This window comes from Poecilia formosa, unplaced genomic scaffold, assembly GCF_000485575.1.
Source record: "Poecilia formosa unplaced genomic scaffold, Poecilia_formosa-5.1.2 Scaffold723, whole genome shotgun sequence".
In the NCBI taxonomy this organism is placed as follows: domain Eukaryota; kingdom Metazoa; phylum Chordata; class Actinopteri; order Cyprinodontiformes; family Poeciliidae; genus Poecilia; species Poecilia formosa.
In genome coordinates this window covers 59,511-74,452 of record NW_006800662.1, presented here as the reverse complement: position 1 = coordinate 74,452, position 14,942 = coordinate 59,511, and the positions used below count along the sequence as shown (strand labels likewise).

Sequence of the window (14,942 nt, the reverse complement as noted above, 5' to 3'; positions counted from 1 at the left end):
TGCGGAGCCACGGCTTCATCCACTTTTCTACATTTTTGCGTACACCAAGTTTTGGTGTGAAAACCCTTTTTTGCATGAGGCCCCTGGACTGAGCAGGAACCAGCCTAACCAAGACAGCATGTTGCTCTACAGCTAAACTTTAAGGTTGTTTTGGAGCCAATCCATGAATGCAGTCAGCAGCCAATCAGATGGTTCTGGAGCTGTACCTCCATCAAATAGGTACTAAGATCAGAGAACAGCCGGGCCGGATCGTAGCGGTTAGAGGGGCTGGTGGAAAAGCGCCTGTAGACTGAAACATGATTCATGTCTAGTTTCATAGGCTCTGATTGGCTGGACATTGTGGCTGGAAATTTATCACTGTTTCATTTCAGTTGTTATCAATAATTATTGGTTCGTTCTTTGTATTAGTGACTGAGCTGATGCTACCCAGCTAGCTTAGCTCGCCTCTGCCTCCCAGAATGCTGTGCGCATCAGTAAAATATTGAATATTCTGGCTACTGATATTGATCGTGTCTGATAGTTTTTGGTTTATTGCGAGGTGACGTGATTGGCTGGAGCCTGACTTCTTGTCGCCCCCTGCAGGAAGTAGTGAGCAGCGTTTCAGCATCTTACAACCGCAGCATCTTGTGGCGCAGCAGCGCCGCCCTGGTGGTCGGCTTGCAGGCGTGCTGTCGGGGCTTCCTGGTCAGGCAGCAGCTAGAGGGTCGCCGGCGCTACCTGATTGGTCAGAGCGCTGCTGTGGTCGTCATCCAGGTGAGAGCTGCGGCTGTTCAGATCACTTTCATCTTCATCATCATCACTGCCTCTCTCTGTTCTTCAGTCTCATTGGAGGGGGTTCATCCAGCAGAGGGCGTACCGCCGCCGGCTGCAGCTTCTCCACAGGAACTGGAGGTCCGTCGTCAAGGTAACAGATGGTTTTACTGCTCTGGGCCGTCACAACATCTTCACTCCGAGACCCTCAGGCGAAACTGTTACTCACCTGGTGGAGTCCAGACATCCGACCCAGCAGAACCTCACAGAATGTCGATGGTTCTGGAAACCAGAATCAGTTCTGCATGTCCAGATGAACAGATTTATGTGTTCAGATTAGCAGTCAGACTACATTAAAATGAATAATGGAGTTCAATCCAGGGTCTGTAATCAGTGAATCGCATTTTACAAACTAGATAAAATCATAATTTTCAATTCAAACCCATTTGCTGCTAAATTATTGCATGAGCTCAACATCAAAGATAATCATAGATTTTAATCTTCAGGTTCTTCGTCAGATTAGAGCAAAGTTTCCAGAGTTTCTCTGATCCTTCTTTAGCAATGTGGATGCTAGCGTTAGCTGCTGCAGTGGACCCTAACGCGATGTGGTTGTGCAGATCCAGGCGCTGGTGAGGATGTGGCTCGCCAGGAGGAGATTTCTGACCCGGCTCCGATTCTTCAGGCAGAATGTGAGTTTCCGTGGTTCTAATCCGAACCCGGTGTCCAGGTGTGTGTGACGTCTCCATGGTAATGGTGTGATCCCTCCGACAGGTGGATGCTGTGGTGAAGATCCAGGCGTTCTTCCGGGCCAGCCGGGCCCGGCACCAGTACCACCTGCTGGGTAGGGGTTAAACGACTAACGACTTCATATTTCTTAAGGTCGACGACAACACGATGACAGTCGAATCAGAGTAGACCAGTCGCAGTGAGTCATAATGACGCAAGCACAAAACGCTAAACAACTTGGAGGCTTTATCAGCTAAATTCACGGCAAATATTGGTAAAAACCCACTTTCACTAAGTCTATTATGCAAAATTAAAAGAACAAGAAACAGAACATTATCACAAACTTTTTCATGATAGTGAAAATGTGAGCAGCAGAGAAAAGTCGGGTCTGACTTTCTTTCAAACACCGGCTGATGCTGCTGATCTCTGGACAGCTGCACATTTAGGAGTTAAATTCTCCCACTGACCACAGTGGAACATCACCAACCAGACTAATCATGACCGGATCCGTTTGGTTACAGCTGAACCCAGCGCCGCTTCCCGATGCTCCGCCAATCAGCAGCGGCTCTCTGACCCACATGCAGACGGCGGCAGAGATCGCCTCTATCAGACCCTCAGAGTGAAGCTTGGACTTTGTTTCCAGACGTTAGACGTATTTTAGAAAAGCGTAAAGCTGCCAGGTTGGAAGCTTCAGCACGCAGAGCGACGCTGATCAGCTGGAGGGATATTATTATTATTAACATTTTTATACAATTCAAGCTGTCTGACAAACTCACCTAGTTTATCTTTCATATTCTTGGAAAAATTAGTTTTGTCAGGTGTTTACGACTAGTGGACTGGCTCAGTAAAGTCATTGCGGAGTAAAGAATCGACTAGTCGGTGCAGCCTCTACTGCTGGTGAGTTCACAGTGCCTGACTGGTGACCGTCACTAACTAGGTCCTCCCCCTCCCCAGTGCATTCGGACACGCCCCCCCTGTCTGTGATCAGGAGGTTCCTGCACCTGCTCGACCTTGGAGACGGTGACATCAGAGAGGAGGCGGAGCTTCTGCGGCTGCGGCAGGAAGTGGTGCGGAGCATCCGCGCTAACCGGCGGCTGGAGTCCGACCTCGACCTGATGGACCTGAAGATCGGCCTGTTGGTCCGGAACCGGGCCACGCTGCAGGTTTGAGCTGTTCCAGGTTCGGACCCGCTTTGCTGGTTCCGTCCCGCTTTGCTGGTTATGACTCGTGCCTCCAACAGGAAGTGGTGTCCCACTGCAAGAAGCTGACCGGGAAGAACAAGAATCACCTGTCGGACCTGATGGACATGGAGAAAAGCAAAGGGCTGAAGGCCCTGAGCCGCGACCGCAGGGAGAAACTGGAGGCCTACCAGCACCTGTTCTACCTGCTGCAGGTGAGTCCGGGCTGTTCCACCTGCCGCAGGTGAGTCCGGGCTGTTCCACCTGCCGCAGGTGAGTCCGGGCTGTTCCACCTGCCGCAGGTGAGTCCGGCCTGCTCTACCTGCCGCAGGTGTAACACGTGTTGCTCTGCTTCAGACGCAGCCCCTCTACCTGGCCCATGTGATCTTCCTGATGCCGCAGAGTCGCTCCACCTGCTTCGTGGAGATGCTGGTCTTCAGCCTGTTCAACTACGGCTCCGACCGCAGAGACGCCTTCCTGCTGCTGCAGCTCTTTACCGAAGCGCTCCGATACGAGATCAGGTAACTTCCTATGATGTCATCTAGCACCTGTCTCAAGGCTGTGACGTCACTCTGTACCTGGACACACCTGTGTGTTGTCAGACTGAAGGTGGAGCAGCCGCAGGAAGTGATTACCGGGAATCCCACCGTCATCAAGATGCTGGTGAACTTTTACCGGCAGGCTCGTGGGCAGAACTCCCTGCGGGACTTCCTGGGTCCGGCGCTGCGGGACATCCTGTTGGACCAAACCCTCAGCATCAGAACCGACCCACTGGAGGTCTACAAGACATGGATCAACCAGACCGAGACCCAGACCGGACACAAGAGGTGAGACACCAAGAACAAGGTCATTAGGTCACAGAGGGGCTCACCTGACTGGCTCTGTCCCTTCAGCTCTCTACCCTATGAGGTTTCTGCGGAGGATGCCCTGTCCCATCCGGAAGTCCAACGAAGAATTGACATCGCGATCATCAACCTGAAGAACCTGACGGACCGCGTCCTCAAAGCCATCACCTCCAACCTCAACAAACTCCCGTAGGTCCCCAACTTCCTGCTCTCTCCTGTCGGCGTCCGCCCACAGCCTCACATCCTGATACTTATTTTTGCTGATTGATTGCTGGACAGTTTGAAACGAACAGTTTCTGATGGCTGGTCTCTGTTGATGGCAGGTATGGCCTACGTTACACAGCCAAGGCTCTCCGAGACGCCTTGAAGACAAAGTTCCCTGCAGCCAGTGAGGCCGAGCTCTACAAGGTGAGTCGTACTGGAATGCTCCCAGTGGCTCCCAGTTTGACTGGATCATTACTATGCCTCTTTGGATTTCAATCTGTTCAGAACTGAATAATCAAACCTTCAGAACAAAATCTGGATGTTCAGCTCAGGTTGGTCTGGATTGAACAAGGCCAGAAGCATCTTCAGGATGTGGCACCGATGAATTTCTAGAACAGACTTTTATAAAGTTCTACTGTCCATCAGTCTGGCTTTCCCCTCCAAGCAGAACCTCTAACCGGGATGCTTCCTGCAGATTGTGGGAAACCTGGTGTACTATCGCTACATGAATCCGGCCATCGTGGCTCCGGACGGCTTCGACGTGGTGGACCGGTCGGCCGGATCCGCCCTGCAGCCGGAGCAGCGCCACATCCTGGGATCCGTAGCCCGCATGCTGCAGCACGCCGCCGCCAACAAGCACTTCCACGGAGACGGCTACCACGTTCACATCCTGAACCAGTACATCACCCAGACCCACGGCAGGTTCAGGTACAGATGCCAGAAGCCTTGGGTCAAAGGTCAGGGGAGGCATTGCTGATTGCCGCTCATGTTCTGTTGGACAGGAAGTTCCTGCACAGTGTCTGCGACGTTCCCGAACCAGAGGAGCGGTTCAGCATGGACGAGTTCTCTGAGCAGCTGATCGTCAACAGACCGATCATCTACATCTCCGTCAGCGAGTTGCTCAACACTCACAAGGTGAGCCGCAGCAGAACCAAGACTCTTTGGGTCCAGAAGGTTCCTGTGGTTCCGGGGACGCGCCACTGAGCCAAGGATAGATGGGCAGCGTGCTAGCTAGCGTTAGTGTTGCTACCTTTCTCTGTTTGATGTTATATTTGAATCTCCAGTGAGACTGATGTGAGCCGATTGTCTTTGTGAATGAAGAATATCGTCGCGTTCGTTTCATCTTGATGTGTCACTGCAGCGCTGCTGCCTTTCTTAAAGGGGCAGTATCATGTAAGATCAAGAGGTTCTACATCATGTTATGGACCGGGTGTGTTGCTTTGGTTTGTTTGAATTTTTTTTTTCATTCATGTTGAGAAATCCTTTGGTTGAGAAACCATTCGGGTCGCCATGGAGACCATGCCTAAACACCTGGACTTAGCCCCGCCTTTGAGGCGCAGCTCCTCCTCTGGGCTGCAGTTTCCAGTCAGTCCAGTTGCAAACAGCATCATGGAGAAGAAACACTGTTGTGATGACTTCCTGAAGGCGGAGCGTCAGAAAGAGTAGCAGCTTCTTAAAGAGACAGAGGCCCAATTTCAAGACATTAAACTGTGAAGCTGAATTTCTTTTAAATCATGTCTTGTATATGTAATACACACTGGCTATAAAATGGTTGCTGGAGGATTCATACGTACTGTCACTTTAAGACATTAAACTCCTGAACCTGCTGCCCTACGTCTCTGCAGCTGCTGCTGGAGCACCAGGAGGTTCTGTGTCCCGACCCTTTGGACCCACTGAGGCTGATCCTGAATGACCTCGGACCGGTTCCCTCCCTGCAGGAGCTCAATGGTACCGTTACCTGCTGCAGCATAGTACTGTACAGGTGTAAACTGGTCCTCCTGGGTTTGGATGTTGGACCCAGGTGTCCAGGTGTTGGCGCCTTGTTTGACGAGTTTTTGGGGTTTTTGCTCCTCAGGTGAGGCATCAGCTGATCCAGGGTCAGAGTTCAGTAAGATGGAAGTTTCTCTGACGCTCACCAACAAATTTGATGTTTTTGACGACTCCTCAGACCGACCGGATGTCCGGGGACTGCTCCTCAGGTAGCTCTGCCTTACCTGTCCAGGTAGGTCAGCACGTTGTTCTGCTCTGCTCACTTGTGGTTCTGGTTTTAGCACCAAGCAGCTGATCATCGATGTCATCAGGACTCAGCCAGGCGACTCTCTGAGGGACATCTTGAAAACAAAGACCTCACCTGACCAGGTGACGCTCGCCTGACCGCGCGACGCTCGCCTGACCGCGCGACGCTCGCCTGACCGGGTTCTGTTTCCAAATAGGAAGTGTGCCACAATTGGCTGGTGCAGCGCCGGGCGCGGCAGGACGCTCAGACACCTGAGAAGATGAAGAGGAACCCGTCTCTGGTCGCCAACGGCAACCTGAGCCTTGAGGAGAAGAAGAGGAAGATCGTACGCAGCCTCCGCCGCCTGGAGGCGCTTGGCGTTCTGCGGCCACCGCGGGCTGAGGAGCAGGTCCTGCAGATGGTTGCCAAGGTAACAGCCTGACCAGAACCAGCCTGATCCGGTTTCGGCCCAGACTGAACCCGGTTTTCCCTCCAGGACATCCGGCAGCAGCGCGTGTGTCGCCAGCGGCGGAGGGCGGAGCTTCACAAGCTGCAGCAGACTCTGAGCCGCCTGCAGGAGAAGAGCAGCTTCCACTGCCAGCAGGTCGACTTCTACAGGCATTACATCACTTCCTGTCTGGACAACCTGACCACCGGCAGGTGAGACGACCTGCCGCGCTTCCAGAGACCCGATTGGTTCTCAGGCCCTGACGGCGCCATCATTGGTTGTTTTGTTGCAGCAAAGGGACCAATGGGAATGCAGCAGAGAGCAGAGGGAAGAAGAAGCTTCCTTCTCTGAGCTACAGCGCCACCCGACTGCAGGATAAGGGAGTGCTGCTGGAGATAGAGGACCTGCCGGCCACACAGTGAGGCGGGATGGGGGAGCATGACATCACCATGACATCACCACCACTGACCTTCTGACCTCTTCCAGGTTCAGGAACGTCGTCTTCGACATCACACCTGGACCAGAGACGGGAAGCTTCAGCGTCAGCGCCCGCTTCCTGGGCGTCCAGATGGAGGACTTCCTGCTCCGATACCAGGTACCACCAGAACCGGGTCAGAACCAGAACACAGGCCAGGTCTGCCTGACATGAGGAAAACATCTCAGATTGAACAACCTCTTCACTTCCTGAATCTCTTTACGATTCATAGATTAACGAGTTTCAACAACTATATTAACAGACAGAAAACCTGAACAGAAGTTTCTGAAATATTAACTTTCTTTGTGGGATTCTTGTTGTGGAGTGATAAATGACCCAGTGCAGGTCCTGCCTGGTTCTGGTTCTGGTTCGTTGGACCTGCTGCGCTCCAGCTGCTGTGTTTTGTTCCCAGGATCTGCTGCAGCTTCAGTACGAGGGCGTGGCGGTGATGAAGATGTTCGATAAAGCCAAAGTCAACGTCAATCTGCTCATCTTCCTGCTCAACAAGAAGTTCTTCAAAAAATAAACCAATGAATGCTCTCTTTTCTCACTCCTATCTTTGTCTGATGTCCCACTTCTTGACTAAATGAACACCTGTTGCCGTTTTGTCTGGAGTGAGACATCTGTTCTGCACTACTATCTGTTGTTTTAAATATGCTTCAGTATGTATCAGAGTGAGGCTTCTTTTTTACTCCTATCTTTATTTGTCACTGATTAGAGTGAGATGTCTGTTCTACATTATCTGTTTAAAATGGACTTCAGTACATAACAGAGTGAGAGCTCTGTCTTTCTCCTATCTGTATAAGCGGATTTTTTTAAACATCCCGTATCAGTAAACTTTAAGCAGAGTAAGTCATCTGCCCAAACACATATCTTTGTTTTAGATGCACTATATGATTTTGATCCATAGTAATACATCCCATTTTTACTGATCTTTGCACTTTAAAGTTTCCATTGGTGCATCTGAGGACTTGATCAGCGTGAGCCATCTCCTCTTACGCGCCTATCTGTGTAAGCTACAGACTAACACCGGACACCAGCTGAAACTTTATTTTGAAAATCTGATCCAGTTCCTGCAGACTCGTGTGTGGGCGGAGCTTAGTTCAGTTGAACAGATTTCATTGGTCACTTTAGTGATGACTGTTTTTGAGAGGTGATCAGTAACTATGATGTCACTTCCTGTCTAAAGGAATATTTTAATCTTCAATAAACGTCTTTATGTTTCACAGTTTGTGTCTCAGCAAGTTTCTGAACCGGTTCTGACCCGGTGGTTGGGCTGGGTCATTGGACATCGACGTTCTGAAATCACTGTCGGTTTCAGAGATTTCTGACCCAATCCAGAAATCAGCGTTTTATTTTCTAATCGTTGATGTGGAAGAACCGGGTCCCTCCCCATCAGAACCTCGGTGTGTCAGGTTGTCGTGTCACTCCTCCAAAGATTGGAGGAATGAGGAAAAGAGCAGCTTCCTGTCCTTCATCGGCCGGACAGCAACATGAGCTCCTCTTCAGAGAACATGGAGAATCGGTTGCACCAAACATTTACAGAACCACAGCGATCAGAACTGGTACCAAGTCCTGCTGGGACAGCCAATCAGAAAACATCTCTAAAACCTTCCCATAGGATTTGGTCCTCACACTTTTTCCTTCCACTCAGTTTTCCATCCATTTCAGAAAAGTTCCTTATTTATTGGTCTGATCTGATTTTCTCGGAACTTGAACTTCAGGTTTCAACTAAACCAGAACATCTACATTAACTGAAACACTTAAAATATAGATTATTTGATATCAATCTGGAAAAAGTCTGTAAAATAAGTTAGTTTTTTCAGTTGAATCATTAAAATAAGCGTCAGATTTAGTTTTAATTTACTGAGCTGCAGAGGAAAACTGACTTGAGATCCATGAACCTGCAAGAGACCTGTTGCTGACGCTGCTGTGACCACCAGGGGTCAGTCTTTGCACATCAGCAAACCCTTAAAATGAGATTGGAGCATTCAGTTTGTGAACAAAAAAGTGTCACCTTCAGGCTGATTTAAAATGTAACTAACAGACAGCAAAGCCCCGCCCCCTGACAAATTTATGAAAATGTCACCAAAGTGGGCGGAGCCAAGTGTGGGGATAAGGGAGGGGTAAGCACTGATGCCAGCTGAGTGACGTAAAGCTGGAACCAACAGGAAAAAATCAACTGCAGTAGCTACCCTTCAGCCTAATGAGGGCAGCACTGACACTGCTTTAGATAGAAATAATGCAGAATTAAACAAATTTGCATGAAAATCTCTGTACAGATAAATAAAGACAGAACTCTTAAGAACCGGTTATAGAGAGTTTATCAGCAAAATCAAGTCGATTTGGGGGTTTAGTTGCTCTGTCTTGGTTTGAGGTTGTTAAAGAAAAAGTTCTTGTAGAGTTTGGTTCTGTGCCAGAAGTGCCTCTGATCCTCAGGAGTCAGGGTTCACCTCGCCTGCATCAGACACTCCTCAGGTTCTTGCTGAGATCTGCAGAAAATCTGGACCAGAGTTCCAATTCTGAGCAGTTCAGTACCTTCCCTGCAGCCATGTAGCCTCTGATCCTGGTTGGAGAGGTCCTGAAGATCATCCACATCAGAGAAATCGACCCGGTTACATTACAGGAACGGTTCTGATCCAGAATACAGTGATGAGAGGAGGTTCATTCAGTTCTCCATGCTTTGGATGGTGTGTCTTTAGAGGACCATCCCTAACTCTCTGAGATGCCCCCACACCTCAGCAGAGATGCCACCAGAACCCAGGGTTGACCACTGGCTGGATCTTGGAGGGTTTGGTCTGAAAGGTTCTGGTCCTGTAGGGGCCACTGTGTCCCTGTGACCCACCTGGAGGTTCAGGATCCACCTGATTGTCGAGTGCCCAGCACCAAGATGTCGTCATACAGGACCATCCCTGAATCAAACGCACCTCCAATTTGATGTTTTAGATGGGGAAAAGTTCTGATTCGGCTTCAGGGAACATCCCATTGGATCAGAACCGTCACTTTGGCCCAAACCTCAGTGAACAGAACTGATCCAGTCAGGTGGTGTCAAACAAAGCTCACCTCAGTCACCAGGATCTGGTGTCAGCTAGGACTCAGCAGCTACCCATCATGCTTTGTTGCCTCCTGTCATCAGTCCCCATTGGACTCAACCACCTTCTCAGCCAGGATCTCCTGGAAGGTGGAGAGCTGCTTCATCTGCTCTGTCTGCATGGAGTGCCTCCTCATCAACTTCTTCTTCATCTTGAATTCGGGGCCCCGCTTGGGAGATATCGGGGCAATGGGGACCAGAATCTTGTGTCCACTGTGAATGGGGGAGGTGGGTTTTCCATTGGCGCGAATGTCAGGAATGGGTCTGTGGGGGTTGATGTTGAGAGGAGGCAGGAAGCCGGGCCTAGTGTGGGAGATGTGGTCCAGCAGCATCGTCCCAGACCCGCGGCGTTCCAGCAGACCTGGGGGCCGACGGCGCACGGTGATGGGTGACACCGAGTTGGGGATGTTCTCAAGAGACTCCCTGGATGAGCTGGTCACTAGGGACAATGGGGAGGCGTTATACCGTCGCCGTTCCACTGACACCCGCCCGGAGTCCGGAGATCCAGGGATGGACTCTGGACAAAGATGAGTGTCGGACTCGTAGTGCTCCATGCGGCTCAGTTTAGGGTGCACCAGAAGCCGGATACCCCCAGGCCCCCCGGCGTTCTCCTGGGGCTCAGGGGCGGTGTTTCTCCGGTACAGGATCTGGTGCTGCTGCACCTTGTCGGCCCAGGACGTGGCAGAGAGGCCAGTGCAGTCCTCGGAGCAGGACCGGTCGATGGGTTTGGGAGAGCAGGGGTCGTGCGTCTCGATGCTGTGTCGTCGTGACAACCGATTCTGGACCAGCCCCGTGATGGATAGGCCGTTCATCTCGGCGGTGGCTCTGCTCAGGTCGCTACTGCCCTCTTCCTCCAGACCCGGGTCCAGTCGGTCTGGAGGAACTCCACTCAGCACCGAGGGTGCCACCAGGCCCCAGGGCTCCGAGTTCAGCCTCTTCAGAAGCTTCCGCGGCGGGGGCCGCTTCTCACCTGGAGGCCGAGCCGAAGGCAGTGGTAAGGCCGAGGTGAGCGCAAAGCTGAAGATTCCCTCCTTGTCATTGGTCCTGTCCCCTGCAGGTGACGCAGTGCCGATCTCCACTTCTGAAGGTGACATGCAAGCAGGGGATAGTTTGTCCACGATGCCAGGCGAGGGTGGCGAGTTCAGGTACTGCTTGGTCTTCTTGGTGCCCGATGGAGATGTGTCAGTGGTGATAATGATCACCTCCTTGCCTTTGGCCTTGCAGGCGTCCAGCAGCACCTGCAGCGTGTCGCGGTCTCCCCTGTTGATGGCATGGACCAGGGCGGAGGCACCGGCATAGTCTCTGAGGCTGGGGTCTGCCCCGTTCTCCAGCAGCAGGGCCACCACCTCTCGCCCTGCCCGCTCGGCGCAGGCATGCATTAGCGCTGTGCGGCCGCTCTTGTCTGGGATGTTGGGGTCAGCACCTTTCTCCAGCAGGTAGCGGACCATCCTCTGGCGGGTCTGCGGGTCGTCATAGCTCCCCAGGCAGGCGGCGGAGATGGGTGTCTCTCCCCGTTCATTGCCTTCATTGATGTAGGCTCCGCCCTCCAGCAGCAGCCGGGCAAGGCGTAGCTTTCCCTGGAACACAGCTTTGAGGAGAGCGTTCCCCTCTGTCTGCAAGGGCCCTCCATCTCCCATGATCCTTTGCCTCTCCTACACCTGCAGTCCACTGGAAGCTCGCTCAAGACTAGACATCCTCTCTGAAGTCACATGACCTGCAGGAGAAAGACACGGCACTTAGACATGAACATCTGCAGAGACAGAAAAGACTGCTGCCGTCTGATTGGTTGGAATGATCTGTGACATCATCAGATGGTGATGCAGGAGTTATCCCAGCTGTTCTGCAGATCCATCATCATCATAAGATGATGGTCCTGAATGTCTGAGCAGCTGATCTCATTTGATACAAGTCATGCACTTCCCACTTCGACCACAGAGGGCGCTCTATCAATTAACAACACTTTACAGAATTTCTTCTTCTTCTGCTTATTACAGAACAAAGTTAGTCCATCCATCCAACATTCATCCAACAAACTATCCAACCGTTCATCCATCCAACGGTTGTTGCCATGGTAACTGTCTTCATCGATCGTGACTGGTCTCTTACTGGTCAGACCTGGAGTTGCAGCATTAATCCGGGTCAAAACGCGCCCTGTCCTGCGTGTGTTCAATCGGCCACATGATGATGGTGATGATGATGATAATAATGATAAAGCTGTGAAGGAATGCGGCGTCACCGTTGCTACGTCACCGCGCCACTCTGACGCATCACTTTCTATATTTACCCAGCACCTGCACGAGCGTGTGCGCGTGAATTGACCGCAGCAGCGCGCGCACTCGCACTCACGCAGGGAGGAGATGGACGATGTTTCTTCATCACCATTTCAACATTTGCACGAGCAGAACCTCGGGCACGCGCCCACTGTTGCAGCTGATGATGACAATGAGGGGGTGATGAAGATGACGAAGGACGGAGGGATGAAAAGGAGGAAGGCTAGTCTTACCGCAGCTGAAGAAGCGGCTTCCTCCTCTTCCTCAGCTGGTTTCGACCGACTGACGGAGCCGCTGCGCGACTCTTCCTCCTCCTCCTCTTCGTCCTCCTCTTCCTCTCAGCCCTAATTAACCCTTAGAGCTCAGTCAGATCTGAGCTGATCATAAAGCAGCCTTACTGTCTCCATAGCAACACTCACTTCCTGGTGCCTGCCGAAGACTTCTGGTCCAGGCACGTAAACATCCAGAACCAGAACTCAGCAGAACTGCAGTTGTAGCTGCAGTTCCCTCTGCGTCCAGCAGGGGGCGGCGCAGGAGCGAGTGGCAGCAGCAGAAACACCTGACCACTGACACACGACCAATCGGATCGTCTGTCCCGTTTGGAGCTGGGCCTCCAGGTGGCAGCAGAGAGCAGCGTCGGGCCAGACTGAGGTCGTCCTGGATCCAGTTCTGTTTCTGACCCGGGTTCTGATACACAGCCTGAACAACTGAGGAGTTAAACACCTGCTGTGGACCCAGGAGTCCTGTGGCAGAACCAGAACCAGAACGTGGAGCTGGCAGCGCCAGCAGAGGTTCTGTCAGGTTCTGCCAAGATGAAAGCAATGGAGAGGCGGGGAGTCAGATTTCAGACGCTTTCAGATGGGATGTTGAACCCTGGAGGGAAAGTTCTGGTCCAGATCCAATCAGTTGGATGGAGGATCAGGATCCGATCAGGACCTGGAGGTCACCTGGACAACGCAGGTCATGGATCACCTGGTGATGTCACAAAGCGCAGGAACCCTCAGACTGATGGAGCGTCAACCTGATCACTGAGCTGCTGAAGTTAAAAATAAAATACTGCAGAACACACACATATACACACGCACGCGCACACAGACACACACACGCGCACGCACTCTGTTGCTATTGTAGATTCCCAGTTTCTATGGCAACCAGAGCTGGATTTCTGCAGAAGGTTCCCACAGTGACACACACCCTGCTGGTCTGAGGGACAGACTGGAGGACAGACTGAGGGACAGACTGGGGGACAGACTGGAGGACAGAAAACAAATATCAAATTCAGCTCATGTTTTGTAAATGTTTGAAAATTAAGTCAAAATATTAACATTTATTTTGTTTTTTAATTTCTCCGTTTTTAGGTCAAACACAGCTGAACAAACTAAACACAAACTTGACTCAACAAATGTCACACAAAAGTCACACAAACAGTCACACAAACATCCTAAACTGAAGTAAAACTGATGGGTTCTGATGGGTCCGGTTGGTTCCGTCCCTCCAGAACCACTTCCAACTCGGCTTCAGTGAATGTGTGCAGGAGGGCTTTGCTGATTGGATGGACCCGTTCCAACCTGTGCTGGGTTAGAACCAGAACCAGGTCTGCTGTGGGTCCAGTTCCCCTGTGAGCCAGCTGACCTCACCTGATTGGTTGTTCTGGCTGAACAAACTGTAGAGGTCAAAGGGCAAAGTCACATGGAGTCAATGCACCAGAGAGTGTTTGTGTGACTGAAATCAGCCAATCAGAGGAGAGGACACTGACCTCCTCTTCCTCTTCCTCCTCTTCCTCCTGGTGACTCTGCAACCTGACGATGCTCAGCAAAGGAAGCTCCTGGTGAGACCCGCTCCAGACAGGTTCTGTTGGTTCTGTTTGGTTCTGTAGACCAGATGGTCTACAGAACCAAACAAGTTCTGCAGCCGGTCCAATTCACACTGACTGCAGCTCAGAACAGAACCTGATTCTACTCATCTGACCTGCTTCCAGCTGCTACTCCTTTGATGACTACAAGCTGACCACCGAATGGCTCCAGAACCAGACCCGGCACCGACCCAAAGTGGCTGTGATCTGCGGGTCCGGACTCGGCCTGTTGGCTGAAGCCGCCGCTGACAAGCAGACCTTCAGGTACCAGGACATCCCCAACTTCCCCGTTAGCACAGGTGAGTGGGCGGGGTCGCAGCATGAGTGGGCGGGGTCATCTAAATGGAATCAGATTCATTTAGCTGCTTAGTGACTCAGTGGTTGTTCTTATTCTTGCTAACTGGTTAGCATTAGCTCAATATGCTAGCGCCACCTGCTGGTGAGGAATGAGGACCAAATGTCTCCATCGGCTCTCACCCAGGATGTGAAGGTTGAAGGCAGAATCCATCCTGGTAGTTTGTACTTCATGAGTCTCTTGGCAGGTCTCGCCTCCGCTCTGATTGGTTACTACACCAAACCCAGTAAACCCAATAAACCCAGTCCTCCCAGTGGTCAGCTGGTAGAAATGAACCAATCTCTGAATCTAGACTGGATTCATGATGATGAAACTAAATTAAATGAATTCATGATGCAGAGCCAGTTGTCCTCCGTCCTCCATCTTCCCTCCTTCCCGAGGCTCCGCCCCTTTTCTCCAACTTTTCATCCTGTTGGCGGCCTCTGGCTAATCTCACTGGGAGCTGCTTCCCCCAACCTAGTTCCATCCTGGATGATGTGTCTGAGCTGTTGCCATGGTAACCACTGTCTCTGCTCTCCAGTCCCAGGCCATGAAGGATGCCTGGTGTTTGGGACGATCGAGGAGACGCCCTGTGTCTTCATGAAGGGACACTTCCACCTGTACGAAGGTTACTCCCTCTGCCAGGTGGGTCGTCCTCATTGCTACCCAGCATGCACTGGGGCGGGGCGGGGCAGATGCCTACGGCTGATTCTACCTCTGTGTCCAAACAAAGGATTGCTGGTTGCCCCTCTTCCCCCCTCCCCGTACCCCTC

At 51.7% G+C, this 14,942-nt stretch overlaps 3 protein-coding genes across 5 annotated transcripts in view; 2 read left to right on the top strand and 1 right to left on the bottom strand.

Annotated features, from left to right (window-relative positions):
• Window positions 1-7,847, top strand: part of iqgap3 (IQ motif containing GTPase activating protein 3) — a 22,918-nt gene extending 15,071 nt beyond the window's left edge. For both annotated transcript variants that reach the window (XM_007542728.2, XM_007542727.2), the window contains 20 exons: window positions 583-753; window positions 821-904; window positions 1,368-1,439; window positions 1,522-1,591; window positions 2,431-2,639; window positions 2,717-2,869; window positions 3,012-3,175; window positions 3,257-3,481; window positions 3,548-3,688; window positions 3,823-3,907; window positions 4,179-4,411; window positions 4,486-4,618; window positions 5,329-5,431; window positions 5,559-5,682; window positions 5,755-5,842; window positions 5,917-6,129; window positions 6,196-6,359; window positions 6,440-6,565; window positions 6,634-6,742; window positions 7,035-7,847. In XM_007542728.2, coding sequence (XP_007542790.1) covers window positions 583-753; window positions 821-904; window positions 1,368-1,439; window positions 1,522-1,591; window positions 2,431-2,639; window positions 2,717-2,869; window positions 3,012-3,175; window positions 3,257-3,481; window positions 3,548-3,688; window positions 3,823-3,907; window positions 4,179-4,411; window positions 4,486-4,618; window positions 5,329-5,431; window positions 5,559-5,682; window positions 5,755-5,842; window positions 5,917-6,129; window positions 6,196-6,359; window positions 6,440-6,565; window positions 6,634-6,742; window positions 7,035-7,148 — 2,781 coding nt within the window. In that variant the 3' untranslated portion in view covers window positions 7,149-7,847. The remainder of the gene's footprint in view (window positions 1-582; window positions 754-820; window positions 905-1,367; window positions 1,440-1,521; window positions 1,592-2,430; window positions 2,640-2,716; window positions 2,870-3,011; window positions 3,176-3,256; window positions 3,482-3,547; window positions 3,689-3,822; window positions 3,908-4,178; window positions 4,412-4,485; window positions 4,619-5,328; window positions 5,432-5,558; window positions 5,683-5,754; window positions 5,843-5,916; window positions 6,130-6,195; window positions 6,360-6,439; window positions 6,566-6,633; window positions 6,743-7,034) is intronic.
• Window positions 7,848-8,283: 436 nt separating this feature from the next.
• ankrd34a (ankyrin repeat domain 34A) lies at window positions 8,284-13,088 on the bottom strand. Of its 2 annotated transcripts, none has more exons than XM_007542720.2 (2): window positions 12,217-13,088; window positions 8,284-11,427 (listed from the first exon to the last, which is right to left on the bottom strand). In XM_007542720.2, exon 2 carries the CDS (start codon window positions 11,348-11,350, stop codon window positions 9,755-9,757), a length of 1,596 nt encoding a protein of 531 aa, XP_007542782.1. In that variant the 5' UTR covers window positions 11,351-11,427; window positions 12,217-13,088; the 3' UTR covers window positions 8,284-9,754. The 2 variants fall into 2 exon arrangements, with proteins under 2 accessions (XP_007542782.1, XP_016521900.1); XM_016666414.1 differs by lacking the exon at window positions 12,217-13,088 and adding an exon at window positions 11,829-12,210.
• Window positions 13,089-13,563: 475 nt separating this feature from the next.
• Window positions 13,564-14,942, top strand: part of LOC103131147 (purine nucleoside phosphorylase-like) — a 4,771-nt gene continuing 3,392 nt past the window's right edge. The window contains exons 1-3 of the mRNA XM_007542731.2: window positions 13,564-13,811; window positions 13,962-14,134; window positions 14,711-14,933. Coding sequence (XP_007542793.1) covers window positions 13,789-13,811; window positions 13,962-14,134; window positions 14,711-14,933 — 419 coding nt within the window. The 5' untranslated portion in view covers window positions 13,564-13,788. The remainder of the gene's footprint in view (window positions 13,812-13,961; window positions 14,135-14,710; window positions 14,934-14,942) is intronic.